Below are 27,631 nucleotides of genomic sequence, written 5' to 3' on the forward strand. Positions count from 1 at the left end.
ACGTGAGCGCCGAGGGGTCCAGTCATACGGTTAGCTCACACAGCCAGTCACGCTGCGGCTGGCCTGGGAGTCAGGCTCCCGGGTCCGTTCCGAGCGCGGGAGCTGCAGCAACCCGGGCCTGGCCTCCGGCTCCTGCGATCTCCGCCCGCCCGTAACACACCCGGCCGCGGAAACCCTCCCCCCGGCAGGTCCTGAGAACCGCGGAGCGGGCCCCGGGGCCCCTTCTCTCCTCAGCCTCAGGACTCCGCGCGCCCACTCGCCAACCAACTCCGGAAATCGCGGAGGCCTGCCCGGCACCTCTCAGGTCACCTCGGCCGCGGGGCAGCGGCCCACCCGCTGCCCCGGTGCCGCGATCGCAGCCCACGGCCCCGGCTCTCACCAATCGCGCGCTCCTCACGCCTCTTCGCGCCGGCCCGCCCCCTCAGCCTTCTCTTCCAATGAGCGCAGAGCTCTCTGAGCCGGCCACACCAATCAGACACGAAGACGAGCCTATGTGACCGACCAGTCAAAAGTCTCAATCGCCCGGAGAGGGGCGGAGCGATCCAGGGTCGGCCCTCGTCGCCGATTGGTGGCCGCCCGCAGGGTGGCAGAGGTGGGGCCCTTGCGCGGACTGGAGAGAATTGCTATGGGCGGATCCCTGACTCCGATTGGTCTGCGCTCTGGGCCAGGCTTAGCGATTGGGCGCCAGCGTTGTCAGACCGCGCAGGCGGGGCGGTGCTGCCCTGCTCTGCCCAGCTGGTGCGGGGCCCAGCGCAAGCCGCGGCGCTGGGATCCCAGTTGGAGACATGTCCTCCGGGGTGGCCGCGCGCCACGACGCCAAGAAGCTGGTGCGCTCCCCAAGCGGCCTGCGCATGGTGCCCGAGCACCGCGCCTTCGGAAGCCCGTTCGGCCTGGAGGAACCGCAGTGGGTCCCAGACAAGGAGGTGCGTCCCCGCCCGGCCTGGTCCTGGCCCCTCGGACCTGCCCGCGCGCGACACCCCCCCGCCCCCCTTCCTCCCGGCCACTGCCCTGACACGCTTGGCCTCGCGGCCGCGGCTCCCTTTCCGGGGTTCCCGCACTCTTGTCTTCCCACTCTCGAAGTCCGCTTCCTCTCGCCTGCGATTCCGCGGCGGTCCTGGGCCGAGCCGCTGCCCCCGCACCGCTGCGGGAGCTGGCGGCGAGGACTAGAGACGCGCCTGCCGCGTGCACTTCGGCAAGTGGCAGGGGCGAGTCTCGGTCTCCAGGAAGCGAGGCCGGCCCGCACTTGTGCCGGCGGGAGGACGGGGGCGCCATGAGGTCTCCTGCCTGGGGTGGGTGCGGCCCTCTGGAGACCTCGGAGTTTGCACTCTCAGAAGTTCTGGAGTCTGCAAAGCCAGGCCACTTCTAAGAAAACGGAGGCATTCCAGGCATTTATTATAATTTCTTATTCCAGAGAAAATAAAAAATGCCTAAAAAAGTCAAAGTACTGGTGACTTTTGGAAATGCTCTAAGTTACAAGCCCTGAACAAATTCTGATAACTGATTTTCCTCCCTCCCATTGGAGGGAATCTGCTACAGACCGCAGAGGAGTGAAATCAGGTGTTCTTAGTGCAGCCAGCTGGCAGGCCCCTTGCGAAGCCACCTGTGCGCCCAGAAGCTGGGGAAGATAGCCACCTTCCACCTCTGAAGTTAGATCAGAGCCCTTTAGAAAGATGGTGCAGATCAGCACTCTGCTCCCAGAAGCCCAGAGAGGGTGCCCAGGCCACTCCTGGATGTGTTGGGTGGGGTCACACCCTTGACCCTCTGAGCAGGTCCCTGTGTACCTGGGGTTCCTGCCCTTCCCCTTCTGCACTTTACCCTTGGTGCTTCTCCACCCCCCACTCCCCCAGAGCTCACAGCGCCTCTTTGCCTCCACCTGGCCGCCTGGCTAGTGCCCTAAAGCTGATTAAGCAGTAATACAGAGTGCATCCCTGAAGAGTGTGTGCAGAAATGAGGCAGGTGACAAGTTTGTTATGTGTGTTGTATCACAATAAAAAAAAATGAGGAAAAAGATGATTTTTAAAGGTAATGTGACTCTCCTGTGGATAGAAGTAAACATGCGCTTCGGCTCATTGGTTCACTCAGGAACCCTGCAGGCCTTACAACCTGTTCAACGGCAGGCTGGTAGCATAAACTGACAGATCAGATAGGGAAGAGCTGGGACCAGAACTCCGAAGTGGGTGGTAAAGTGCTGCCCTTAGCATGGCTAGACCAGCAAGTCTAGACTGAAATTTTTCACCTTTGTCCTGTTGCCCCTTAAGAATTTAACTTTTTAGACTGTTCTTTCCCTAACTAGCCCCCAATGAAACATTTGCACATGACCTTAAGCCAAAGGCTAAGAAGCAATCCCTGATGAAATTTTTTTTTTTTTTTGGTGGTGCTGGGGATTGAACAGAGGGTCTCGTGTATATAAGGCAAGCAATCTACCAACTGAGCTATCCCCTGCCCTCCTGATGATATCTTTGAATAATAAGAGTTTTTAAGGTGACAAGTGAAACTATATATTTGTGGTGTGCCCCTATAAAGTCTTAGTAGCAAATGCACAATGCTCACATTCATGTGGACCTTATGGATGGTGTGAGAACATGTGGTCTGGACAAGGTGTTTTCTACCGAAGCATATTTTCCTGATTTTAGTTTCCACAGTTATGCCTGTGAGCCCTTCTGGAATTACCTGTGATAACGGTTTCACCTCTTCCTCTAAGCAAGGTGCCTTTCTTTGCAGCTGGCCTCTTATAAAGGTGCTGGGTGGTGAGGTGGGACTGGGCTCTGCCCAGGCTGTCTTAGGAATGCTGGCATGGCTAACAAGCTGGGTTGAAATGCTGATGGTGTGGTGTCTCTCATAATAAGCTTGGTTCCCACCCTGGAGGGCAGGCGGGGTTTCCCAGGACCATCCTCACCCCAGTGCATCTGAATTACGACTCACCAATCTGAGTAGTCCAAGAAGCCCCAAGAATCTGAGGGACCTAAAGCTCTGACTTTCAGAAAATGTATTTCAAGGGCTGGGATGTAGCTCAGTGATAGAGTGCTCACCTAGCATGCATGAGGCCCTGGGCTCCAGCCCTAGCACTGAAATGAAAAATCTCTTCAGTTTTATTGGAGCATGGTCCTGGAGTCTAGAACCTGCCAGAGTTTTCTGGAGGAGCCTTGAAGAAGAGCAGGTTGGACTGGTCGGGATAGTCCCCAGGTCACTTCCTGTACTGGTTGCTGGCCTTTGGCGGAACAGGATGCACCCACCTTGCTCTGAAGGCCACGTGCTGTGCTTACCTGTGCTGGGAGGTGACCCAAGCACAGAGGTAGCCAGCTGTGGAGAACTGGCTTTTTGGTGGTTTGGAATGAGTGGAGAATGCAGTAGGACAGAGTAGCAGGGTCACTCCTGCCACTTATCTCCTCCCCTACCTCCTATCACCCGCACCTGGAGACTGCACCTACATCGCTAACTGTTCTCTCTGGCCTTTCTTCAGCTGGGTCAATCTAAGTCCAGCCCACCCCGCATCTGCTGGGTTCTTGCCAGGTGATCACTGTGGCCCACAAAGGTTATGGCTTAGAGATGCTGCAAATTGAGGGGAGTATGCATGTGTCCTTCCAGAGGGGGGCCTGAATCTCTCTGGCTCTCAGTGAGATCATGACCCAGAGCTGAGAGTTTTCTCTGGGTAAAGAAGGCTGTGCTCCCAGGAGCCTGTGGGGCCTCATGCCACGCAAGTTTGGAAGGTGCTTTGGGAGCTGGAGGCTAGGCTGGGGCCAGGCTGCTGGGCATGCTGCCATAAAGACTTGAGTTTGATCCTTGAAACCCATCCTGCCCTTCCTTCCCATCTGTGGCACTGCCTACAGCTGTGGCTGCCCATGCTGTCATTTCCACACACGGGTCCTATAGATGAAGAACCAGTGGGGATCCAGGTACTGGGCTTGGGAGGGGTTGTATTCAATAGGACAGCAGCCCGAGAGGAACTGAGTAGTGTGATGGGGCAGCTGGACCGGGAGTTCTGCAAGTGTCTCACAGGTCAGGCCAGAAAGGCTTTTCTCTTGTGAGAGCAGTGGCTCAGGATGGAAGTATGGCAGCTCCACAGTAAATCAATAGGTCGAAGGCCTGAACCCAGCAGCGAGGCGGGCCGGGGCTGCTGGTAGAGAAGCTTCTCTCCAGTCAATCATGTATCTGGGCCTTTGCCCCACTTGGTCAGTAGCGACCCAAGTTGAGCCAGTGCTTTGTGGGCAGAGAGTAGGGATTTGGATGGCCTGCCAAGCGTGGCCCAGTGGAGGGGGGTCAAGGACACTGGTAACCTTCGGTAGGTCATGCAGGGAAGGGGAGGGCTTGGCCAGTGCTGAAGGCAGGGATTTCATAATTGTTTTCCAGGACCACAGGTAAGGTTCACCCTGTGAGGTGCCAAGGGCTGCCACAGCCTCCCCACCTGTGGCAGGACGCTGCCTGGGGCACAGAGCTTCCTGAAGCCCTGTGGCTGGCTGAGCTTTTGATAATGTTAGGAGAAGCTGGCTGACACTTCGAGGCAGGGGATCCTGGATGTGTCCTCCTCCTGGATCACCTTTCACTGGCTGAGTTGCCTGACAACCCTGTAAACTGAAAACCGGAGAGCAAGGCAGAAGGTTCTAGTGCACGAGGTGCGGATGATGCCTGCCCCTTCTGCAGTGTCCTCTCAGCTTTGCCCTGTGAAGGAAGCCCGCTTCACAGCTTCATCACATGCACTTCTTCACGGGTGGTCAGGTGTGGGCCTGCTCTTCAGAATTTCACATCTGGTTGGTTCCCGTGCTAAGCAAGGAGTTAGTTAGGTCTTTGATATGGGCTCATTTTAAACTGGTAGCAGCTGTGCTTTCGCCCTGAAGAGTGGTCTTTAACTGATGGCACGTTGAAACTCATATAAAACACTCATTAATAACTGAATTTTGAAGAACCCCTGAGTGCTGTTCGAGAGCCCAGCTGACGGTGTTTTCATAGTGGCCCGAAAGAGAACAGTGGGGAAGAGGGCAGACCTGCCCTGTGTCTCTCCAGCCTCCAAGGGAGGGAGGTATGTGTCCTAAAGCTTGTCCTTTTTATAGGAACTTTCTCTGAACATCCATTTAAGCCCTCCACACGACATTTTCAGATTATGTCCACCTTTTGGTCTCCCACCTGCTGTCAGGTGGACTCTGGCTAGTCCTGAAGAGCCAGTCGTGAGCCTTGCCTTTGGGGACTGCCCCTTACTGCGTGAGGGTGTGGCCCCAGGAGCCTCTGGTTGTTAGAAAGGCAGAGTACTGACTCATCAGCACTCTATCTGGCCTGAGTTTGCCCACAGCCTCTGCGGTTACTTCTTTTGTGCCCACGGCCATCTCACTTTTCAGCAGGACACTTAGTGTAGGTACTGACCAGGTGGCAGGAGTCAGTGTCAGTGACTGGATCAGCAAGGAGCTGGCAGGTGCCTTCAGGGGCCTGGCTGCAGGGAAGTGGGTTCTGAGGTGGGGATTTTACTGGGAGCCCCACCTCCTCCTCCCTTTTTCATCTGGTGGCCCTCTGGGCAGCTCCTCATAGCTCATCCTGCCCAGTCTTTGCTGGGCTTCTAAAGAAGGTGACAGTGGGCTCCCTGCTCTCCCTCTGCTGTTGGTGGGCAGTCTGTCCTGGGTGGGTTGTCTGTCTATCCCTGTCCAGAGGATCAAATCGCAGATGGGTCTCATCAGGCCACCTCCCAAGTTGACTCTCTGCCCCTCTTTTCCTCCTGGGCTTCCCCGTCCCTGAGCACTTGTTACAATCTGTACCTCGTACCCGGTGGCTCTTCTTGCTGGTGTCCTCCTGCTGGGACATGTGACTGTGTGGGCTGACAGGCTGGTGTTGCCAATACCCTTTGCTGCACTTGGTGGAGGCAGATGAGTCAGGCAGGTTTCTGGGCTTTGGTGTGTCCTCTCAGCCTCCTGAAGTAGCTATGTTGCCCCTTGCAGAGCCCACAAGCCTAGCTCTGGAAGCAGCAGGCAAGAGCTGGCAGCCTCTGGCATGTTGCCCTTTTTCCCTTCTGGAGAAGTTTGTTACTGACCTGGGGTTGGTATCTGGCAGGATTTCATTATTACTATTGTCATTGTTAATTTTTTTGTCTGGGTACTGAGTACTGGGGATCAAACCCAGGGCCTCACATGTGCTAGGCAAGCACTCTACCACTGAGCCACATCCCTAGTCCTTTCTATTTTATTTTGAGGCAGGGTTTCCCCAAGTTTCCCAGGCTGACCTTGACCTAGATATCCTCCTGCCTCAGCCTCTGGAGTCTGGTGGGCATGTGTTGCTGCATCTGGCTTTTGGCAGGAATTTTGTTCTCATAGCTTCACCTGCTTTATTTCCTTGTTCTCTTTTCATATAAATTGCTCTGTTTGAAATTTAAAAATTGTATTTTAACTAATGGAATCAACTTGTTTAAAAATCTGTTTTTTTTGGCTGTGATCGCAGTGTCTTAGGAGGCTGAAGTAGGAAGATTTCAAGTTCAAAGTCAGCCCCAGCAACTTAGTGAGACTGTTTCGAAAAATTAAAAAACCAAAGGGCTGGAAATGTAGCTCAGTGGTTGTCTAGCTTGTGCAAGGCCCTGAGTTGGATCCCTAGTACCAAAAAGAACCCCAGCCCTCAAAAGAAACCACTGTTCATTTTCTGAATAAGTTCATCGTTATTTAGAGTAATAAGAACCTGTGAATCATTTTATATTTTTAAGGGAGCAGATTTAAGACCTAGATGGGGTCTTGAGTAGCACAGCTCAGCAAAGTGCTGTGGTACTGGAGGCCCTCAGGTTAGCTGTGGAGAGGTGGGAACAGAGCTGCTCTCACCACAGCTGGTGGGGTCACGGCTGCCTCATTTAACTCTAGGCACACACTGTAAGACCTCCTCCAGGGTATGCTAGTAGTTTCTGTGATTGACAGACAATTGGGGTTGAGGAGGAAGCCAAGAGGACTGTGCCCAGCACACAGAGCCTTCTGGAACCTACAGGCATTTGAGGGTGAAGGCAGCCCACGGCAGAGCTGCTGACTGGCCTCTGCGGTGCTCAGAAGCTGTGGTGGGTCAGGCCTGGTCTCCAAGTCCAGATGCCAGCTTGGCAGTAGAGGGAAAGAGCATTAGTCATGGAGGCTCAGAGTTGGAAGCCGTGTACAGTGCCATGTGGAATGTGGCAGAGTGGAGTTGTGATGCGCCTGTCTTTGCAGTGCAGCGATGTCCTAAAAGGCTCCTGGCATTCCAAATGAGGACACATTTGCAGCTATGGGTCTCCGAGGACTTCCTCCTGAGGCGTGCAGAGTCCCAGCACCACTGGCTTCTGCACTGGACCAGTACTACAGCAGGCCCTCAGGACCTGATGGAACTTCCTCAAGGCTGCCCGTTCACATGCATAGCTTTTGCAGAGTACCTGTGCACCAGCCTGGTGCTGGAAACACCATCTACAGGGGTCCATGGACTGGAGGGAAGCCCCTGCCTTTGGGAAACATGCAGAGCTCATGGAGTTGAGGCAGGGCAGTAGGTGATGGTAGTTCTATGTCCTTGACAGTGCTCCTTGCCATTGTCTTCCAGGTCTGCATGTGAAGAGGCTGAGGCCTGGAGGGGCGTGCAGAGCAGGGGGAGTGTTCATGAGCCTGCTAGTTAGGGCAGCAGAGAGGACAGTGAAGAGCCTCTGGGACTTGTAGCGGCAGCCAGTGTATGATTTATTGTGTTTCTGACTGACCAGAGTGAATATGGCTGGTGACAATTGAGGCAGATATCTGGGACAAGTGGTCCCTGCACTGTGCAGACCTGATGTCGCCAGTTATAGAAGATGCCCAGTGGCCATAGTGAGCCCGTGTTCCTCCTCTGGACTGAGGCAAGGGCAGATGGGCCATGCCACATTTGTCAGTTTTTCAGCCCCAGGTGCAGGCTGTCAGAGCTGCAGATCTGTGTTGAGGAGCTGACGTCTCAACTGGATGCTGAGTGCCAAGATGACAGTGTAACATTGCCCTTTGTCCTTAGTTGTAAGATGTGGAGCCACTCATGTTAGATAGTCAGTGTGAGTGAGATAGAGTCAGCTCTTTTTTTTTTTTTTTTTTTTTTTTTAGCTCTGTTATAATGTGGCCATTTCCAATCCTGCCTCCTCTTTGAGTTCTTCAAGCCATCTCTGGTCTTCCTGGCCACTGGAATGGGAAAGGAGGCTCTCCGTGGAGGAGTCTCTGCTCACGTCTTGAATGCGGACAATTCCGGATGAATATTCAACCGAGTCCTTAGTCACTGAGGGCAAAGTGGCCTTCATCTCTCTCTCGGGTTCCTCTTGGGATCTATTGCTGAGGAACCTGTTCATTGTGCACTTGTGTCCAGGTTGCCACTGGCTGCCCAGGCCCATGTCCTGACCTGGGGTCTCTGGCAAGTCTAATCACAGGGATGCATCTATCACACCAAGAGGCCACCCTGCCCACCCTCCAGCCTTCCTGGCACATTTTTAGTTAGGTCCACACAGAGGCTGTGAGGCTTCCAGGGCTATAGGTCCTGGCCTGGGGAGCCCAATGAGCGGGACATGGGGAAAAGTAAGTACAGCTCGTGGCATGAGAGTCTCCATTTTCATGGTGATAGTTTCCTTTGCTTTGTTAGAGGGAAGTGTGATGGAACTCCTTACTAGCCAGGGTCCTAGTGTCTGCCACCTGAGTGTCAGGCAGGGAATTAAGGGGAACAGCTCTGTATTGGCTTAGCCAACGTGTCTCCTACCAGCAGGAGGCCATTTCAGGACAGAACCTTCCCAGTTGGGGATGAACAAGTTCCCAGAAACCACCCTGTGGCCACAGGAGTTTGTGCCAGGATACCTACCTGAATTTGAGTGTGTCCTGGTTGTGTTCTGAGTGGGAACTGTACACAAAGCTAGGACCTCTGGTTCTAGAAGCAACCGAGGGCTGTATGTGCACAAGTGGAAGCTCGAGGCAGCGCTGTCACCTAGGTGGTGACATGAGGACTGGGTTGTGACTTGTTCCAAGGTCTCTGTTGCCTGCAAGGAGACCTTGCAGACTTGGCTAGCCTTCTAGCTGAGGCTACACACAGTGCAACATGACCTTGGGCTTGCGGGCTGTCCAGCGAGGGCTGCGAGCTCAGCGCTGGCAGGGGTCCAGCAGCAGGAATTGGACAGGCCTCAGTCCACAGGGTCTTGGGTAGAGGGCTACCACCACCACCCATGAATCACTGCGGGGTGTTGGGTCAACATGCTGGGCATTGTAGTGAGCCTTTTAATTTGCTTTCTAAGTGGATTGATCCATTTCAGTTCTGACTGCTGAAGACCAGATGGTCTGAAACAAGCTTGGAAGCAGGTTTCTGTGGTTTGTAGCCTCTCAGCCTCCCTTCCTGCAGTGCTTCCTCAGTGTCAGGACATCCCTGTCCCGTGTCTGTGAAGGCTCAGGCCTCCCCTGGGTGCCCGCGTCCCATTTGCCCCAGCTGGGGTCATGCACTGTGTGTGCAAGGCTATCCAGGGCATGGGGTTCTTTTAGACAATTCAGAAAGAAGGTGATGATCAAGCCCTGTTGGGAGTGAGCAGACTCCCCATGGTCAGGAGCCACAGAGCCTCCCGTGCTATGCTCTGTTCTGGAATAGTGAAGAGAATGTACTTCCTCAGGGTCATAGTGACCCTGGTGGTGCCCAGCCACAAAACCTGAGGCCCTAGAGTACTGGGAGACATTCTTGTTCTCTGGATTTCACTGGCACCAGGCCACCTAGAGAGAACATTTGTTTTCTGCTCTGCTCTGGGCGTTGCTATGAAACGGCTTCTCTAAACTGGGGCTATTTAATTTGATTCTGAGGTTCTGCCTTGAAGAAAATTCAAGTGTGAGCCAAACGCAGCACACACAGCGCTCTGGCTGCTTCTATGGGAGGGACTGCAGCAGAGGCAGGAGGGAGTGCAGCAGAGGAAGCAAGCACTGCGAGGGGCTCTGTCCAGCCCTGTTCACCATGTGGCCTGGCCCTGTATGCTAACCACGTGGCAGGTGCACATCCAATCCCATGACCAGCCATTCTGTCTGCATGTGCAAATGCTGAATGCATAGAAGAAGTCTAATTGCCAGAAGGTGTAGCCTCTAGAGTCCTGGGCTGTGGGCAACAGTCCCCTCCTTGTGCCTGTTCGAGGAAGCAGTGTCAGGGTATCTCCAGGCCAGGCACCTATCCACATTGAAACCCCTTGTCCCAGATATTCCCTAACAGGCCCTGGTTAGGTCCCAAACCCAGAATCCACTCTCAAGTGTGTAGACTTTCATCACTTGGAGTTCCGCTGCTTGAGCAGGTTCCCTGGACTTTCTTCCTTTGTAAATCAGAGTGGTAATATGTCCTTTCCTGGTCCAGGTTAATCCTTGCTGTGAAGTGTCATGGTCATTTCATCATGCCAGCCTTTGGCTGTAACAGCACGAGGGCTGGACAGAAGCCACTAGCATGCGCTGCCACTGGATCTGGGGTCAAAATGACCCAAGGCACTGTGATGCAGACAGCTAGTCCCATGCCCTGGGGACCCTGCAAGACTCTGGCCACTAGGCATTCAGGCCAAGTCCCAGCTGGTGCTCCTGCAGGTCTTGGAATCATCTGTCTCATCTGAGGCCTTGGGGCTGGGCCCAGTGAACCTGGCTTCTGAGCTGGGTCCTGAGTTAAGGCAAGCTGCCCTGCTGCTGGCTGTCTCCAGGTGCAGGACGGGAGACTAGCTTTCTGGACAGTCTCGGTCCCTCTTGCCCCTGCCTCAGCAGATTAGCTAAGTAACGGCTGGATTTTAATACTCTGTTGCCTTCTCTCCTAGTGTCCGAGATGTATGCAATGTGATGCCAAGTTTGACTTTATCACAAGAAAGGTGAGCTGAGGCCATCCAGTGGGTGGTGGTAGGCGCATTCACCAGGCAGGGACCCAGTGTGGGACAGTAAGCCTCTTTCTGGGAGGGGATGATACTGTAGGATCCTTTGGATTCAAGTGATGCCTTGTTCTGGTGGGTCCTGATGCGTCACATGCTGCTTCCGCACTGGTGGGGCTCCTGCAGGGACAGGTCCCACAGGCTGCCCTCAGGAGCACCCTTCCTGCCTCGGCAGCACACAGAAGGGTGTCCTGGGCAGCAAGGTTTGAAAGTTGAAAAAAGTTGGAAAGTGGCCTTTTTGATTATTTTTTTAAAAAGACCCAAGCCAAGCAGAGCCCAGCCTGTGAGGAAGACCCTTGTTGGGCTCCCACAGAAGTGGCACAGAGCCTCAGGTGCAGGGCAGGCTCAGGACATGTGCTCACTGCCTGCCTCTGCCGCTAGCACCACTGCCGCCGCTGCGGGAAGTGCTTCTGTGACAGGTGCTGCAGCCAGAAGGTGCCGCTGCGACGCATGTGCTTTGTGGACCCTGTGCGGCAGTGCGCGGAGTGCGCCCTTGTGTCCCACCGCGAGGCAGAGTTCTATGACAGGCAGCTCAAGGTGCTCCTGAGTGGTAAGCACAGCGGGCAGGCGCCCCTCACTCCACCTCTGTCTCGCCCTCTGGATTCGTTTAGGAGCAGTCTTAGAGCCTGCTCTGTCTACAGTGTGGTTCTGACTTCCCTGGGCATAGCCTTCAGGTGGCTGTCATTTGTGACTGGCCCTCAGAGAAGTGGTCCAGAGACAGCACCTCAGCAGGTGCAGCCCTGGCTCTGAGGCTGTCCTGGGATAGGGTGGGAGAACCCCAGGGTAGAACCCCCTGACCACAGGCCTACTGCTGCTCTGGTCTGGGCCTTGTGTCCTTTCCTTAAAGGATGTTAAGAAAAAAATAAATAAATGAATCCCAGGTGCTCTACAGGCAGCAAGACCGATTCCCTGTTTGATTTCTTGGCCTCCACTCGGCCTCCATTCACTGCTGCCTTTTGCTCCATGGGGCTTACCCTGCCTCCGCTTGTCTCTGTGGGAGGCGAGGGTGAGCGTGCGCAGCCTGGAGAGGGCAAGTGGAAGCAGCACATGGAATTTGCTCATTTGGTTTTTGTCTCCCAAGGAGCCACCTTCACTGTGACTTTTGGAAACTCAGAAAAATCTGAAACCATGGTTTGTCGTCTTTCCAACAACCAGAGGTAAGAGCCAGAACCCCACTTGGTGCTGGATGGTGCTGTCACGTGTTGTGGGCCTCAGTCATGTAGTTGGAACCCTTTTGTTTGGGTAGATGCTTGATTCTGGACGGGGACAGCCATTGTGAAATTGAGGTCGCACACATCTCCACTGTGCAGGTTCTCACGGAAGGCTTTGCTCCTGGAGGTATGTGCTTGGTGGCCTTCCTGAGCAGGAGGGTATGATCACATGAGGGGGACAGCAGGCATGAGCATTCGGGCCCAAGAGGCCTGCCTTTCTCTTCTGTGAGGCTTGTCTTCAGTCAGTGGATTTAGAATGTGCCAGGTGAGCGGGGACTTAAAACCTTAAGATAAAGGAGGAAGCTCTGCATGCCTGTCGCGATGGTGTCCCACTGTCACTATTGGACAGTGCTCCTACTGCTATAACTGGTGGAGTGGCGGCTGGCAGAAAAGCGGCACTCGCATGCTCCCACTGCCTCCTCCTGAGGTGGCTGACCTGCACATGTCCCTGTTCCAAACCTGAAGATGGTGCTGAAGAAACCACCTGACCTAACCTCTTGCTCTCCGTTTTCTGAGTGGCTCTTGATTGTTCTTCTCTCCACTGCCTGCCTACCTTCTTGACGTAGAAAAAGACACACACACTTACAGCGTCCTGGAGAGCCAGCCCGCCTCCAAAGGTCAGCCTCGTTTTCTGTTGGCCACTCCCTCCAGCATGCAGTGGGCCCTGTTTCTCCTCTGGCCACTTTGCTTCTGTCTGGGGTGGATGGTTCATGCCAAGGTTCCTTGTAAAACTTGCTTCTTTTGGCTGATTTGTGTAAACAGTGGGCCCAGTACATGGGTCTACAGAGTATAAATGAAAATGTCCCAGAAAAAAATATATTTGCTTAGTTCTTCTATCTCAGGGAAGAAGCATTACCACATAGTTGCTGGTTTTTTGTCAGTGTCTGCCAGCCCTGAGCAGCTAAGGCCAGGGCTGTGGGTAGCCATGGAAGCCCAGAGGCACTGGGCCTGTGGAGAGGGCAGCAGCTTGCTGCCCTGTGGCCTGGCTAGCTGTGCCCACTGTGACTTCCTGGCTCCTAGCACCTTAGTGCTGCTTCAGGGGCTGAGACAGAGTATATCAGGCCTATGCTGTGCTACCTGTGTTCCCTGAATGTAGGGACACACATGGGGCAACGAGCTGGCTGAAGAAACCCTGGTGCCAAGGGTAGTATTTGGATAAGTTAGGGTCAGCCCCCATGACCCTGCTGCCTGCCTTCACCTAGGGAGCCCAAGGCCAGGAATACAATTCACCACAACCCCTCCCAAGGCCAAGAGGAAGGTGGCCAGGACAGGGATGGCCTCTGGCAGGTCCTGTGAGTGTAGGTAGACCTTCCTCAGATCCTGTGAGTATAGGTAGACTTTCTGCTGGGCAGGTCATAGGACTACTGGCACCACATGTCCTCAGAAGGTTTTGGGAGTAGTGACCCCTGTACTGCCCAGCATTTTCTTAGAACCCTTAAAGTCCCATAACCCTTCTTCCTGTGGAGGGTGGGAGTAGGGATAGTGTGAACCACTTCCTGAGCTGTAGCAGCCCAGGCTATTAGAGCAGGATGACACTTGTTGCCAGAAAAGAAGGGTTTTCTGGTCAAAGGGCAAAAACCCTCATAGACAACAGGGGCCCATGGCCATGTTCCAGTATTTACAGGTGGTGGGCAGAGCTAAGGTCTGCCTGCTGCAGAGTCTCGGGGAGCAGCTCAGCCTGAGATCTTCGGCAGGAGCAGCTCAGGAAGCTCTGGACACAGTTCTGCAGCGGACACGGTGCTCTTGTGTTGGTCAGGCCGCTTCCTAAAGACCACCGGCCTTATAGTCAGTGCACTCACCTGCTAACCAGTGGGAATCAGCTATGACTGATCTCCATGGTGACTCAGCGTGAATGTGGGGCTTCCTCCTGTCATCAGGTAGGCGGCTACAGGTGCAGCTGCACAGGGGCCCTTTGAGACCTGTGGTCCTTTCTCTAGCGCTTTGTTTGTTGAGCAGGTGCTAGAGTCAAGTCACAGTGTCTGGGGCAGCTGATCACAGCCCAGGAACAGGAGACTAGGTCTTTGCCACCCAGCTCCCAAACCAGACCTTAATGGCATCCCATCAGGTCTGAGGGAGCAGCACGTGATAGGATGGTGTGGCGTCTCTCTGACATCAACGGTCTGCTCAGCTGAGGTCCTGGTCTCAGTAGAGGATGGCTGTAGCCTCTGACCTCTAGGTATGAAACCAGCTATGAAGTGACTGTCCAGTTGGCCTGTCTGATGACCAGTGCTCTTGAGGTGGCTTCAGCACTCCTGCAGCCCTGGCTGTGGACAGGTATTATCTGGGAGCTCTCTGGAGGCAGGAACGGGCTCCATGGAACTCAGGAGGTGCAGCAGTTTCTGGATTTTCCCAAGAACAGTTTTCTTGGTGATGCAGCTCCACGAGTTTGTCCCTGGAGGCACCAGACCAGATTGAACTTGTGTTCTCCACAGAGACAGGGGCTCTCATCACCTCATGGTCCCAACAGGGCTGCTTCCTGAGTAGCACAGGGTGGGTCAGCACTGGCCACCACTTCATTAGGGCCCCTTTTGGCCATCTCACATTATCCCCTTCTTCCAGGAGGTAATGCTCGGGCCACAGGCATGTTCCTGCAGTACACGGTGCCAGGGACAGAGGGCGAGGCCCAGCTGAAACTGACCGCAGGGGAGGATGCAAATACCAGCAGGAGGCAGGCAACAGCATGGCTGGTAGCCATGCATAAGGTACCATGGGTGTGGGCGGACAGCTTGTGGGCTCAGGGGAGAGCCCGCTTTTCCCAGAGAAGGACCTGCCAAAGCAGTGCCTTTGGAAGGCACAGGGCTTGGCTTGGTGCAGCTGGGTACGGGGCTGGGTGTGCTTCCTGGTGTTTATTTTTGGTCACCCTGCAGGCCGCCAAGCTCCTCTATGAATCTCGGGACCAGTGACCGTGAGCTGAAGGAGTGCAACTGTCACCAGGGCTAAGCCACTTGCCCCTGGCCAGGCACCACAGGGCCTCACCCTGCTATGTTGAGAAATACAATCCACCTATTTAGAGCAGCAAAGTGTTCACTTACCTAGTGCCGTATGCACGCAGCTTCAGAGTCTTGGAGGCTGAGCTACTACTGCTGAGCTAATTTTACCATAACCTGTATGACGTGTCCAGGCCCGTCAGTGCTCACTTCACTAGTTCTCCCACAGAAACAGAGAGAGTGGTGGTAACTAGGGCCTCTGGTTTGCACTGGAGCCTGCCCGTTTCCAGTAGCCAATTTACAATGTTGCCTTAGCCTGTTTATAGACTCTCCATTGACCTTGTCACTAATTTGGGGCAATGAACAATCCTTTGATACTTCATAAAGCAGACAGCATCAGCCTTGTTTTCTACTTTTCACTTACTCTTTCATCTTATTAAAATGACTGTACAGCAATCTGTATATAAAGCATATGATTAAAACCTATTTTGGAAGTACAGAGCAGTCTCTGGTCTTACTGTGTCCCTCTAACCTGAGTGTGTGGCCTAGCTCAATCCTGCCTCCAGAACACAAGACACAGCTGGGTGTGAGACAGCAGTTTATTGTGCACATTTACACAGCGTCAGCAGTGTCGGGGACAGCAGAGCTGCTCCCAGTGGTGTCACTCAGTGCCACACCCCGTGCAGTCAGCCATCAACTGCAGCTCTGCCTCTGAGTCCATACACATATTTACACACACATCATACACAAGATGCACATGGAAAATAAAGCCTAAGGGCCTGTGTGTTAATGAGAAAGAACATTTCCAACATAGTTCTGGTAGTTTTGAATGATCTAGTTGAAAAATAATCTTGGTATATAAAAAGCCTGTCCACACAATTCAGGGTCTGCCTTGTGTGGAACCAGGGATCAGGGCCAGCACTGCTGCCTTCCAGCTGGCTTTGTCTGGACTGGTCCCTGCCCTGCTGCTGCTGCCTCAGAGGCCTTGACCTGTCCTTGCCCAGACTTGTGTCTGACTATACTCAGAACAAAAACAGATTCAAGGTGTGTAGCCAGAGGCTGTAGGAATCCGAACCATGTGTGCCCAGAAATGGAAGTCCAGCCCCAGCACAGGGCCAGCAAGAAGCTGGACACTCCACTCATCTGTGCAAAAGATCCCTGGGGATAACCACAGGACAGTATGCCCACAGCGGCTCCTTTGGTAGTAAAAGGAACAACTGTGGGGAGGTAAGGAAGGGTGGGTTCTGGGGCTCTCAGAGGTGGGCTGCAGTGGGGGCATCTGGCAGCAGCTTGGCTTCACGGTGGGGGTACAAGAGGTGGCCTCGGGGCCAGGTCAGAGCTCAGTTTTCACTGGCAACCAACAGGGGTCCTAATAATTACAGGGCTTCTTATTGGCAACAGGGGTGGGAGTTCTGAAAGTTGGGTGTTTATTTGGATTTACAGTAATTGGCAAAACTCGGTCCTCTTGGAAGCAAAAGTACCTCTCCCAGCTGCGGTGGACTGGAGAAGGCCTCACCTGGGAAGTGCAGGAATTCACATTGTGGGTGGTGTCTGCTAAAGTGAGCACCATGAAGCCATCCTAGTGTCAGCTTTCCCCTGGACAGCTGATCCTCTCCAGCAGCTCCTGGGAGCCAGCAAGACCATGGTGCTCCAGGGGGAAGCTTAGGCAAGTGTTCGCTGCCGGGGCTTGATCCGTGGATACAACTGGAAAGAAATGGACACAGCTGGGGTGACCAGGAACTGGCCTCCAGGGGCCTTTCACATCTGCCTCTGCATGCCCCCGGAAGGCTTGTCCTCCTTGGCCCAAACACAGCTGCCCCTCTCCTCTGAGACTCTCCCAAACTACTATTTCAAAGGATCCCACCCCAGAGTGATCTGTTCCTATCTTTCTGGCAGCACTTCATGCCACCCTAAAATGCATCACTGTCCACTAGGCCGTTGACAGCATAAGCTCCCTCAGGGCAGGCGCCTGCCAGTGGATGAGGAACACCTGATAGTCCTGTTGCAGCACACGGGAAAAGCAAGCAGGGTGGCCCTCTGCCATGAAGGAGACAGCTGGCAACCTACAGAATTTGCCCCAGCCCGCCACCCGTCAAGATGGGGAAGGTCTAGGTGGGTGGCCTAGCTGCTTGCCAAAGTGTGCCATGAGCAGAGCACACTGGGCAGCAGCTGGCCAGTGCTCCTGGCCTCCACATGGCCCAGCTGCTCCAGGGGTGGGTGCAGGCCAGTCATCTCCAAGAGCTCTGCCTGAATCCCAGCACCTCAACTCTGCAGAGCAGGGGCTTGCCCATGTGCAGAGCAGGCTGCTGAGGCTTTAAGAAAGGTGCCCCCTGCCCTGGTCCCCAATAGAACCAGAACCCATGCCAAGAGGGGGGATCCTGTGACTTTGGCCAAGTACACAAAACCAGCCGACTTTCCAACATAACCTTCTAGCATACCACGTGCTTACCCCCAGCAGGTTTTTGGGCACATAGCCCTCCCGGTCCCCGAGCCGAGCCCACCACCAGTCAGTCTCGCTTTCGTCCTTGCGCCTCAGGATGGTGATGGCATCGCCTTCGTGGAAGGACAGCTCGTCGCTGTTCTGGGCCTCGTAGTCCCACAGGGCGTAGACTGCACCTTTGTTCATCACTCCCAGCTTCTCCTGTACCCCTGGGACCAGAAAGCCACAGTAAGGCCTCAGCAAGGGCAGTCCAGAGAAAGCAGCCCACCAAGGAACAAGGCGACACTCTGCTGCTCAAGGTGGCTCACACGGGCCGTAGGCCAGTGAGGTTAGAAACCAGGGTCATTCCACCTGACACTTCCCAGGCCTAGCTGAGCCCTTCAGCTTACTGCACACAACCCTCTCTCCATCCCTGCAAGATAGTACACTTTCCCTCTGTGTCCATGAGGTGTGGTTCCAGAAACCCTGCAGATACCAAGATCCTCAGGTGCTTGAGTCCTCCTTGCCAAAATGGCAGTGGTGTCCACATATAACCTACATGTATCCTTGTGTACATCATCTCTAGATTACTTAGTATACCTGATGCAAGGTAAGTGGGTTTAGAGAATAATGACAAGAAAAGGGAATCTATACATTCAGTGCAGATGTCACTGTTTTTCAGATATTTTCTTTCTCTTTTTTGTACTGGGGACTGAACCCAGGAGCACTTTGTCACTGAACTACTTCCCCAGTCCTTTTTATTTTAAAATTTTGAGATAGGACCTTGCTAAGTTGCTATCCTCCTGTCTCAGTCTCCTGAGCTGCTGGGATTACAAGCATGTGCCACCATGCCTGGCTTTTCAGATTTCGATCCATGGTATAGGTTGAATCCAGATGTGGAACTCCTGGATATGAAGTTCTACTGAAATGCTGGTTCCAGAGGTAGAGGTACGTTGTTCTAAAGGGCATTTTATTTGTTTAAGACAGAATTTTTTTTTTTTTTAAAGAGAGAGTGAGAGAGGAGAGAGAGCGAGAGAGAATTTTTTAATATTTATTTTCTAGTTCTCAGACACAACATCTTTGTTGGTATGTGGTGCTGAGGATCGAACCCGGGCCGCACGCATGCCAGGCGAGCGCGCTACCGCTTAAGCCACATCCCCAGCCCCTAAAGGGCATTTTTAAGATAAAACTTAAAACTTAGAACAAACTTTCAGAAGTTGGTGGCTAAGCAGCAGCAACTGCTCACGACCCTGTGCTGTGGCTGCAGAGTGAATGCATGGCCAAGCACTACATGGAGTGCCCCGAGAAAGGAGAAAGCATCTTCTGTGGGACATTTCATTTCTAGAGGCAGCAGAGTCACACTGGGGAGCCATCTTCCCTCAGTAGGTGCTGCTGTGATGGCAGCCTCTGTGCTTGCTGAGTCCCACTACAATGCAGGAACCTGTCAGCTGGCTCTATGTCACTCTCCCAGGGCCTCCCACAGGGCTTGGCATATATAAAATGAATGCCTATGACTGCCTAACCCTTGGAACAGAGAAAACATCCAAGCTCTGGGGAAACCTGACCCTGGCTACAACAGCTTGATCAGGGGAAGAGCTTCACCCATCAAATGGTTCAGGGGATACGTGGCCAACTCCAGGCCAGCACAGGGATGGAGTGGCCCCACTGCAAGTGCTGGTGCGCCACAGCAGCCAGTGAACAGATGAGTGCTGCCCAGCCATCCACACACCCAGCCCCTGTGCCCCAAGGGGAACCTCTGTGCAAAGCACAGTGAGGTCACTTACTTTTTAGCAACAGCACAGAATCCTTCTGACAATGTGGATATCCAAATATGTTTGCAGGAGTGAGTGGGCAGCGTACCCAGTTTCAAAGACCAGGAGCACTCAAGCACACTCTCTGGCCATTGGGATTACTGTGGCAGCACCTCTGCACACGATGCTGCCCTGCCTGGGCGAAGAAGCCAAGATGCACCAGACACCCTACATACCATACAGAAACTGGGAACACTGGATGTAGCCTTCCTCCATCTCCTCACACTTGTCCGCGGCAGTCTCGATGTCACTGATGGTTGAGGCAAAGATGGCAGCTCCACTCTCCACCAGCTGCTTGCAGAGGTGCACGCTGTTGCAAGAGGCTGCACAGTGTAGTGGTGTCCTAGAACCAGAGGGGCAAGGGTGTGGGTCTGGTGCTGTCCAGGCCTACCTGGCTCCTATGTGATGCTACCCTCAAAGGAATCCTTACAAAGGTACCATGCCTTCGTACTGGGCAAGTTTCTCCATGTGTTTTTAAAGGTCTGACCTCCACTGATGGATTGTGGACCATATATCAATTTTATTTTTTGATTTTTTTCTTTTTTTTTTTTTTTGGTACCAGGGATTGGACTCAGGGGCACTTAACCACTGACCCCCATCCCCAGCCCTTTTTTGTATTTTATTTAGAGTTGCATTGAATTGCTTAGCGCCTCGCTGCTGTTGAGGTTGGCTTTGAATTCATGATCCTCCTGCTTCAGCCTCCCAAGCTGTTGGGATTATAGGCGTGTGCCACCGTGCCTGGCCACATATCAGTTTTTGAGAAGGGGACAGGCAGAGAACAGTTTAAGGAATGGCTTATAAATATGCTCACTGCACAGAAATGTCAATACACTTAACATGCTGAGTGGACTTTTACGAACGGCTAAGATGGCAAATCTTATGTATATTTTATAATAATTTTTTTTTTAAAAAGACAAACAGCACAGTGAGAGCTATAAGTTCAAAATACCCCCAATGAGACCACAGGCCCTGCACAGCAGCCGAGTCCTGATCCTGAAGGCAAATGGAAACAAGAACACATACACCTAAACCAATAACAAAGGGGGCTTTCTGGATTTACTGTTCACATATTCATACATGTGAATTCGTATTTCATACAAAATGTCTGAATAAAGGAAGAGTGAATAATTAGAAGAAAGATATGCAACAAAATGCTGGCAACAGCTGTCTTTTGGGGAATGACTGATGGGTATTCTTGCCATACATACTTCCCAATTTTCTTTTTTTTATTATTTAAAAAAATTTTTTAATATTTATTTTTAGTTTTTGGTGGACACAACATCTTTATTTTTTTATGGGTGCTGAGGAGCGAACCCAGCGCCCCCAGCACCCTACGCATGCCAGGCGAGCTCGCTACCGCTTGAGCCACATCCCCAGCCCCCCCAATTTTCTTGACCTGCGCTTTTTCCTTTTATAAGGTAGGAGAAAGTGAGCCTCAACCTAACCCGCTGGGGGCCCTCACCATCCGTCACTATCAGCAGCATTCACATTGACCCCAAAGTCCAGCAGGAACTTCACAATATGATGATGGCCGGCACAGACCGCGTTGTGTAGTGGGGTGATCCCTTCATCATTGGGCTTGCTGGGGTCCTCCACCTAGGACAAGGACATGGGACACATTAGAGCCAGTCCTCCATCCCCTGCAGCACCCATGGGGTGGGTGTGGCTCACCTCATAGATTATCCTCTGCACCAGATCAAACTCTCCTTCCAGAGAAGCATCTAGCAGCAGTGCCAGGGGATTGAAGCGTACTCTCAGCCCATGCCCTGTCCGCTCGGAGTTGGGCTTCTTCAGGTTGGTCCGCTTGCTCTGTGGAAAGGAAGCATGCTTCAATGTCCAGCTGACCTACGAAGTGAGGGCTAGTCCAAGACCTAAACCCATAGGAAGGAACAGCAGGAACTAAACCCTAAGGCAGTGGCTCTCCAAGAGCAGCCCAGGGGCTACCTGAGGAGGGCAGTGGCATGGGCCTGAGCTCCTGACTATTCTCACAGAGGGCAATGGCTGGTGTGAGTTGCTAGCCTACTTTTTTGGAAGACCCTGTGGGAAGGAATGGGGTCTATCACAGCCAACTGCTAGGCAGATGCAGCTCCCAGGGAGCTGGCAGCTCATCCTTAGGGACACCTAACATAGCTGTCAGCAGTAGCACTGAGATTGCAGGTGAAAGGACTACTGGATCCTGAGAGGACACCCAGCTGCTCTCTGGTCCACCAAAATTGACTCACCTAGGGGCCTCTGTCCAGAAGGTTCTTCCCTCCTTCTGCCCATTTCCCAGGTCCCAAAGGCAGCCTCCAAGGGGCACTGTGCACCCCTCCTTTGGGCCCCTTGGTCTCTCCTTACCCCGACAGCCCTCTCAGACCTAACTGTGGGTGGCAGGGACACGCCTGGCCCCTAACAAGGTGAGTGCTGAGGGGAGTCCTGCTTTCGTCTCACAAGGACACCCACCACTGAGGCTGACAGTGGGTGGATGGCAGGGGGAAGAGGTGCTGGAGGGACTTGTTCTTCTCCTGGAGATGGGGCTTCAGCCACGGGGCTTGGGATCTGTTCTGTGGAGGGGACTGGGGCCACATTGTTGTTGTTATCCTCTGCGGGCTCAGCAGTTTGGTGGGTGGTTTGGGGACGGATGAGTTCCTCAGGTTCAGGGGAAGGTAGCTCATTATCGTTGGCATCTGAGGATGGGGCAGGCTCCTCAGGGAGTGGGGCTGTGGGCTGGGCAGAAGTAGACTCATCCAGGTTGCCATTGGTGTTGGTGTTTCCATTGTCCACGTCAGCCAAGGTGCCTACAAAGTCCTGTGAGGGGCTGGGCTGGTAGAAAGGGGTGCCCTCCATGCCACCAGCCAGGGTGTTGAAACGCTGGTACAGCAGCTTTTGGATGTTAGGTCCACTGGGGCCCTCTGGCTCTGTGATGGAGCTGCGCTTCTTCAGGGGCCGGGGTGCATTGGCCAGCTTCCTGCGCAGGGCCTCCAGGTCCGCATCACTCTGGTAGCGCAGCGGTGAGTGCACGATGGGTGTGAGCTTGGTGGGGCTGAGTGGCCGCGGCAGGCTCTCCACCGAGGTGCCCTCTCCAGGTGCAGCAGGGCCCTCCTGCTCTGGCTCTTTCTCAGCACATTCTGAAGATGGCTGAGGCTGTGAGGTGCTTATGCCCAGTGACCCATGAAGGAAGGGTAAGGGCGATGGAGATGTTGACCCAGATGGTAGGACAGGCTTGCCATACACTGGAAGAGAGACAGAGGATAGGGCACAATTTCAACTTGGCTGCTGGGTCTTGGGGCTAGTCCCTAAGCACCTACTCCATCAGAGATGGGTTCCTACTGCTGTTGAGGATTCTGATTTTAAACCCCGTGGAAACCTTCTCTTACAAGAACCTCCTCTGGCTCCTTCTGCAAGGTGAATCTCTCTCCAGTGTAGTGGCTTTTATATTGAGGTTCCTAGAAGTGGGTTTTTTCAAAGGCAAAAAAGGCTGCTGATCTGACTCGCTGCCTTCAACAAGCCTGCTTTGTTTTCCAACCAAGGGAAAGAATAAAGTTGCTACACTCATGTGTGAGCCTTAGACAAGACAACATGAGGACACTGGCTCCGGGAGCAGGAAGGTGGGACCTGGTAGCCTAGGAGCTTCCCCAGGAGCCAGAATCCTGCCCACTGATAACACTGTATGCCACCTGGGAGGTCCTGGGCACACCCGGGAACCCAAGAACTATGAGTCTGCACACTGCAGTCAGAGCCTGAGAACACCTGAGGCAGCCCAACCCAGATCTGGCCCAAAGGACCCTCTTGCGAGGGTCAGAGGTACTTTCAGCTCAGGGTGTATGGCACTGAACTACATTCTTTCATTTGCTTTCCTAGAAGGGCCTCACCCACCCCCACAGCTTTTCTCCCCCATGGGCTGGGGGTGGGGGCTCCAAAGAAGTAACACCTTCCTCAACTCACCCACACCCAGGTCTGGCTTAGTCACAGAGAGGAAGCCCAGAAGGCATTGGTCAAGGCTTACCCCTGGCCTCTGCTCACCAGATAGCTTCTAGCACAAGTTTCCACAAAGCAGGAGGAAAAACAAAATTCCTAGAATCTCACCCTTCTAGAAGCTGGATTTCCACGTAGTGTGGGAGGGTGGTCAGAAAGGTAGTCAGAGCAGCAAAGCGCCCACTCATCCACCCGACACCCATGGAGAGATGTATGTAAGAAATGTAAGCTTTTGCTTTAACCTAAACAGCAAGTGGCTCCAATGTCAGGATGTGAATCTGTACTTTCTTAATTAGAGTATAACTTCCTAGCCCCCCAAGGAGGGGATAAACTCATCATACCTGCTTTAACTGACTTGTTTAAGGTGCCGTGCACTGCTGGTTGGTAATTCTTAGGTGGTGTGGCTTGCTGGAGGTACACAGAGTATATGGAACTTGAATTCACGGTCTGGGGTCCTTTCCTGGGAGATTGTGGCCTTGATCCTTTATCAGCCAGGAAGGGCCTAATGGCCACCGTCAGTGGGAGTTCGGGTTTACCATCTCCAGCTGGAAAGGCAGGGGGCCCTGCTGGCGGGTATGTGGGACTTGGAGGCACAGAAATCCTCTGCTGGATCTGCTGTGAGGAGCCTGGCTGTGGGACACTGGCTGTAGGGGGCAGCGGGGCAGGCTTCGGCCGGCTGGGTGGGCCTGCACTGGGTCTGGGTGAGCTGCCTTCTTTCCTCCTCTCCAGGGAACTTGCTGATCCTGGGCCCAGGGGTGCAGGACTTGGGTATGTTCCATAGCTTGGAGGCAGCGGCTTGCCTGCACCAGGGATGGGAGGTGGTCCTTTACCAATATCCACACCCTAAATTTAGGTGTTGAGAAGAAAAACAAAGTCACCCTTTGAAAAGTGAAGCACGTTTATACCCATACTTGCAAAAGAATCCACAGTAAGATCTGAAATCGTTCAAATCAGCTTGCGATTATGACACAGGGAACACTGTTGGGCTCATCATTTGCAAAACTGAGGCAAAAGTCATGTGCACTTGTGTTCTGTCTGCACAGGCCCTAAAGGTATAGTGACTCTAGGATTCTGGGGGTAATGTGTATTAATTTGCCTCAAATTCTGAGTATGACTAAGGCAGAAGGGGCTGGTCCTTAAACTCCTAGTACAGATGGCCTACCATCTTCTCTGTGGCTCCCAGTGCAGACAAGGGCAGAGGCTGGCTTGAGATCGCACCCTGCTTTAGAGCCCCCTCCACGCCTGGGTCCTTCCAATCCACATTGGCCATCTGCGCCGGCTTCATCGAAGAGCCAGAATTCTGCTTTAATGTTGGCCAGCTTCCATCATTAGCTTGAAAAGAGCACAGAATTTAAGTGAAATTTTTCTTGATATTAGTTGAACCAACCTAAAAGTACACCCTGCCAGAAATAAAAATAGCACTGGGACTTCACATTCTGAGGGAGCTCTGTTAACCAAATGGACAACCACCATCTGGCACATGGAGCTATCGATCCGCACAGACCCCCACAGGCCTGTGAACAAGACCAGGGGCATCCTCTGTGGGTAACTCCTGGCCTGTGTGGCCAGCAAGGCTAGCAACTCAAAGACCATGCTAAGGTTGGTGTAGGACAGGCTACACCCACTGTAGTACAGGTCAAGTCCATTAAACCCACAGAATAAACCAAGTACCAGCACTTAGCTTTTGAACACTGTTTATAAATACAATTGCATTCAGCAATAAAAAAAAAAAGATCTTTTTTTTTTAATTCTTAAAGATTTATCTTTTGATTTCCTAACAGGTTTGACCTATACTAGTAGCATGATCAATCAAGTTTCTCCTTTAGTGAGGAAGTCTTTTCTACTAAAATAATTTGCAATCACAAGAGGCCAGCACAGTTCCCACTGAGTGCTGCAGTGATTAGAAAGCCGTCATCATCCCCAAGTTTCCAGGAAAGCCACTGAAAAGATTTGTTTTTATAGAGCATTTTCCAAACTGAAAAAGGGTGCAGAGGTGTTCCCTAGTCATGTGGGGCCACACACCATGACCTGTGTGTGTCATGGCATCTATGGATCACAGATGTGTACCCTGAGTGGACACCTACTTCGCTTCAACAGGCAAGGTGCTGAACTGCTCTGACGCGGAGACTGCTCTAGCCACCAGCAGTTTGGGATGGGCAGAAATCAGCATAAGTAGGAGGGGTAACTAAGAAGCACAGGCAACTATTTGTCTTCATGCCAAAAATGAGCCAAAACATGAAGAGTAAGCTTCCCAAATGTGCTCTGGCACAGTCTGAGTGCAGCAAGCCACACACAGGCTGCTCTGGAGCCAGCCTGACCCACAGTGGTGCTGCTGAATGATTCCTACAGGGCTGAGGGCACCAGCATCTGGGCCAGCACAAGCTGTCAGCCTCCTGCAGACCACACATGCGTGTGCCTCCATCCTCTCAGTGTCCTCTGAGAGGAGCATTCTGTGCTGGCGGGGAAAAGCAGAGCCCACTTGAGACCCTGTGAGACAAGCAGAAGGGGCAGGTGCCAGCCAAAGGACCTGGATTTCTATCCTTTCAGGGTCTGAGGGCACGTGGATGTTCAGTGGCTTCTGAAAGCCCACAGCAATGGAAGTTTTTATGAAATTATGAAGTAATCTCCTTTCCTGAGGACAGAGCTGGAGGCACAAAAGGCCAGATGCTGCTTCTTATTACTGTAATACTTTTCATTGTGATGGGAGATTCTTGCACTGAACATAAAACTGAAAGCCTCATCATGAACTCAAAATCATGTTAACTTTTTTTTTTTTTTTTTTTTTTTGGGGGGTGGTGCTGGGTATTGAACCCAGGGCCTTGTGCACACTCTACCAACTCAGTGATATCCCCTGTCCTCATATTAACTTTTGAAAAAGAAGCAAACACTCTCCATAACCAAAACCCTGTGTGGCAGGGCCTATAACTTGGTGTCCAACTCTCCCGGCCAGTGATTGGGCCTGGGGCCTAACTCCACACCTGCCTGGGAAGAGACACCTATTTGCACAGTGCTGTTTCCATGTCCAGATGTGATGAACATGGAGCCAGCCGGACCCATAGTCGTGCCCGTTGTCAGTTTGGAAACACAAATGATTGTTGATTCAGTCTGTGTGAAAGGAGATCAAAAGCACCCCGCTAAGCCCGTCAGCCCACATACGCTTTACGAGTGGGCTTGCAGAGTGCCCCAAGGAGCTGCAGTCAAGCCTGACGTCCAGGTCTGACACTGTCCACGCGCTGGTCACTCTGGATCTACTGTGGCCATCTGTGTGACACAGAACCAGGACAGCCAACAGCAAGGGGTTAGAGTCCCCACATGGAGATTTCATGTCCCAGCTCCATGTGTGAAGTTCTGCCCCCAGCTTGGGTGGACTCAGGTTTCCTGGGTCCAGTCGCTTTACACCACAGTGGAAGGACTGAGGCCAGGGCTCTGTAAGGCCGTCTTCTTCCAGCAAGCTGGTAAGGCAGCACAACACAGAGAGGGGAGGGCACGGGAGCCTTTCTCATCTGGAAGGAGCTGGCTGTGCTCATTACCTGCATTGACACAGACAGCCACACCTCCCACAGACAGGGTGGCTCAAACCATAAGCAACAGCTTATCAAAGAACACCACTGTGATCAGGGCTTCGGAGGGATTTGAGCAGGGGCTGTGGCGCCCAAGGACTTGCTGGTTCAGATGGAGCCCTGAGCCTCCCAGTGGGAGCAGCAGATGTATCACTGTATCACTATTAGGTGCCAGGTAGGAGCAAGTGTCACAAACAAAAGACCAGCACATATCAGTCACCAATCCTGAAAACAGGACACAACAGCAAACAAGCAGCAGCACTGCTTTCATAAATGAAGAGATGTCCCAATGTGTCAGGACTTGACCTCCTGACATTGTGTTATAGGAAGACGAGTCAACCCGAGTCATAAAGAAAGTTCTACTGTAAAAGAGCCCCAACTTCTTTCTCTTATTTTTGTATTGGGGACTGAGCCAAGAGTGTTCTACTGTTTAGCTACATCCCTAGCCACCACCACCCTTTTCTAATACTGGGGTTTGAACCCAGGGGCACTTAACCACTGAGCTATATTTCCAGACCTTTTTTTTTATATTTTAAAGACAGGGTCTCGCTAAGTTGCTTTGGACCTAAGCTGCTGAGGCTGGCTTTGAAATTGTGATCCTCCTGCCTCAGCCTCCTGAGCTGCTGAAATTAAGGTATGTATCACGTGGTTCATTTCTAGCCCTTTTAATTTTGAGACAGGGTTTCATAGAGTTGCTGAGGCTGGTACTGAACATGTATTCTTCCTACCTTACCTTCCTGAGTTGCCAGAATTATAGGTGTGCACCATGGTGCCTGGCTAGAAGCTCCAAATTTTTAATGTGGTGGGTTTAAAAGACAGACTATCAATGCAGAACCCACCTGGTGCCCAGCTATGCTGCATGGTGCTCTCTACACAAGCCTGCCTGGGCTCATCACACAGCACTACCGTGCCAAG

General features: G+C 52.9%; 2 protein-coding genes across 3 annotated transcripts in view; one reads left to right on the forward strand and one right to left on the reverse strand.

Annotated features, from left to right (window-relative positions):
- The first annotated feature begins 687 nt into the window (after window positions 1-687).
- Window positions 688-15,471, forward strand: ZFYVE21 (zinc finger FYVE-type containing 21). Of its 2 annotated transcripts, XM_081293409.1 has the most exons (8): window positions 688-923; window positions 10,727-10,777; window positions 11,216-11,384; window positions 11,916-11,991; window positions 12,081-12,172; window positions 12,612-12,662; window positions 14,605-14,747; window positions 14,913-15,471. In XM_081293409.1, exons 1-8 carry the CDS (start codon window positions 786-788, stop codon window positions 14,946-14,948), a joined length of 756 nt encoding a protein of 251 aa, XP_081149535.1. In that variant the 5' UTR covers window positions 688-785; the 3' UTR covers window positions 14,949-15,471. The 2 variants fall into 2 exon arrangements, with proteins under 2 accessions (XP_081149535.1, XP_081149536.1); XM_081293410.1 differs by lacking the exon at window positions 12,612-12,662.
- A 548-nt stretch (window positions 15,472-16,019) lies between these two features.
- PPP1R13B (protein phosphatase 1 regulatory subunit 13B) overlaps window positions 16,020-27,631 on the reverse strand; it is a 78,501-nt gene continuing 66,889 nt past the window's right edge. Inside the window, exons 10-17 of the mRNA XM_081291733.1 lie at window positions 24,319-24,488; window positions 23,498-23,999; window positions 21,645-22,414; window positions 20,874-21,011; window positions 20,665-20,798; window positions 19,379-19,545; window positions 17,422-17,621; window positions 16,020-16,676 (exon numbers count right to left, since the gene is read on the reverse strand). Coding sequence (XP_081147859.1) covers window positions 16,635-16,676; window positions 17,422-17,621; window positions 19,379-19,545; window positions 20,665-20,798; window positions 20,874-21,011; window positions 21,645-22,414; window positions 23,498-23,999; window positions 24,319-24,488 — 2,123 coding nt within the window. The 3' untranslated portion in view covers window positions 16,020-16,634. The remainder of the gene's footprint in view (window positions 16,677-17,421; window positions 17,622-19,378; window positions 19,546-20,664; window positions 20,799-20,873; window positions 21,012-21,644; window positions 22,415-23,497; window positions 24,000-24,318; window positions 24,489-27,631) is intronic.

The sequence above is a fragment of the Spermophilus citellus genome (assembly GCF_964194105.1).
Source record: "Spermophilus citellus genome assembly, chromosome: 4".
NCBI lineage: Eukaryota > Metazoa > Chordata > Mammalia > Rodentia > Sciuridae > Spermophilus > Spermophilus citellus.

Excerpts from the sequence above, each read along its gene's own strand:
- ZFYVE21 (XM_081293409.1), top strand. The coding sequence starts at position 786 with ATGTCCTCCGGGGTGGCCGCGCGCCACGACGCCAAGAAGCTGGTGCGC. Across the intron at positions 924-10,726 it reads AGTGGGTCCCAGACAAGGAG|TGTCCGAGATGTATGCAATG; the intron begins GTGCGTCCCCGC and ends CTTCTCTCCTAG. Across the intron at positions 12,173-12,611 it reads GGAAGGCTTTGCTCCTGGAG|AAAAAGACACACACACTTAC; the intron begins GTATGTGCTTGG and ends TTCTTGACGTAG.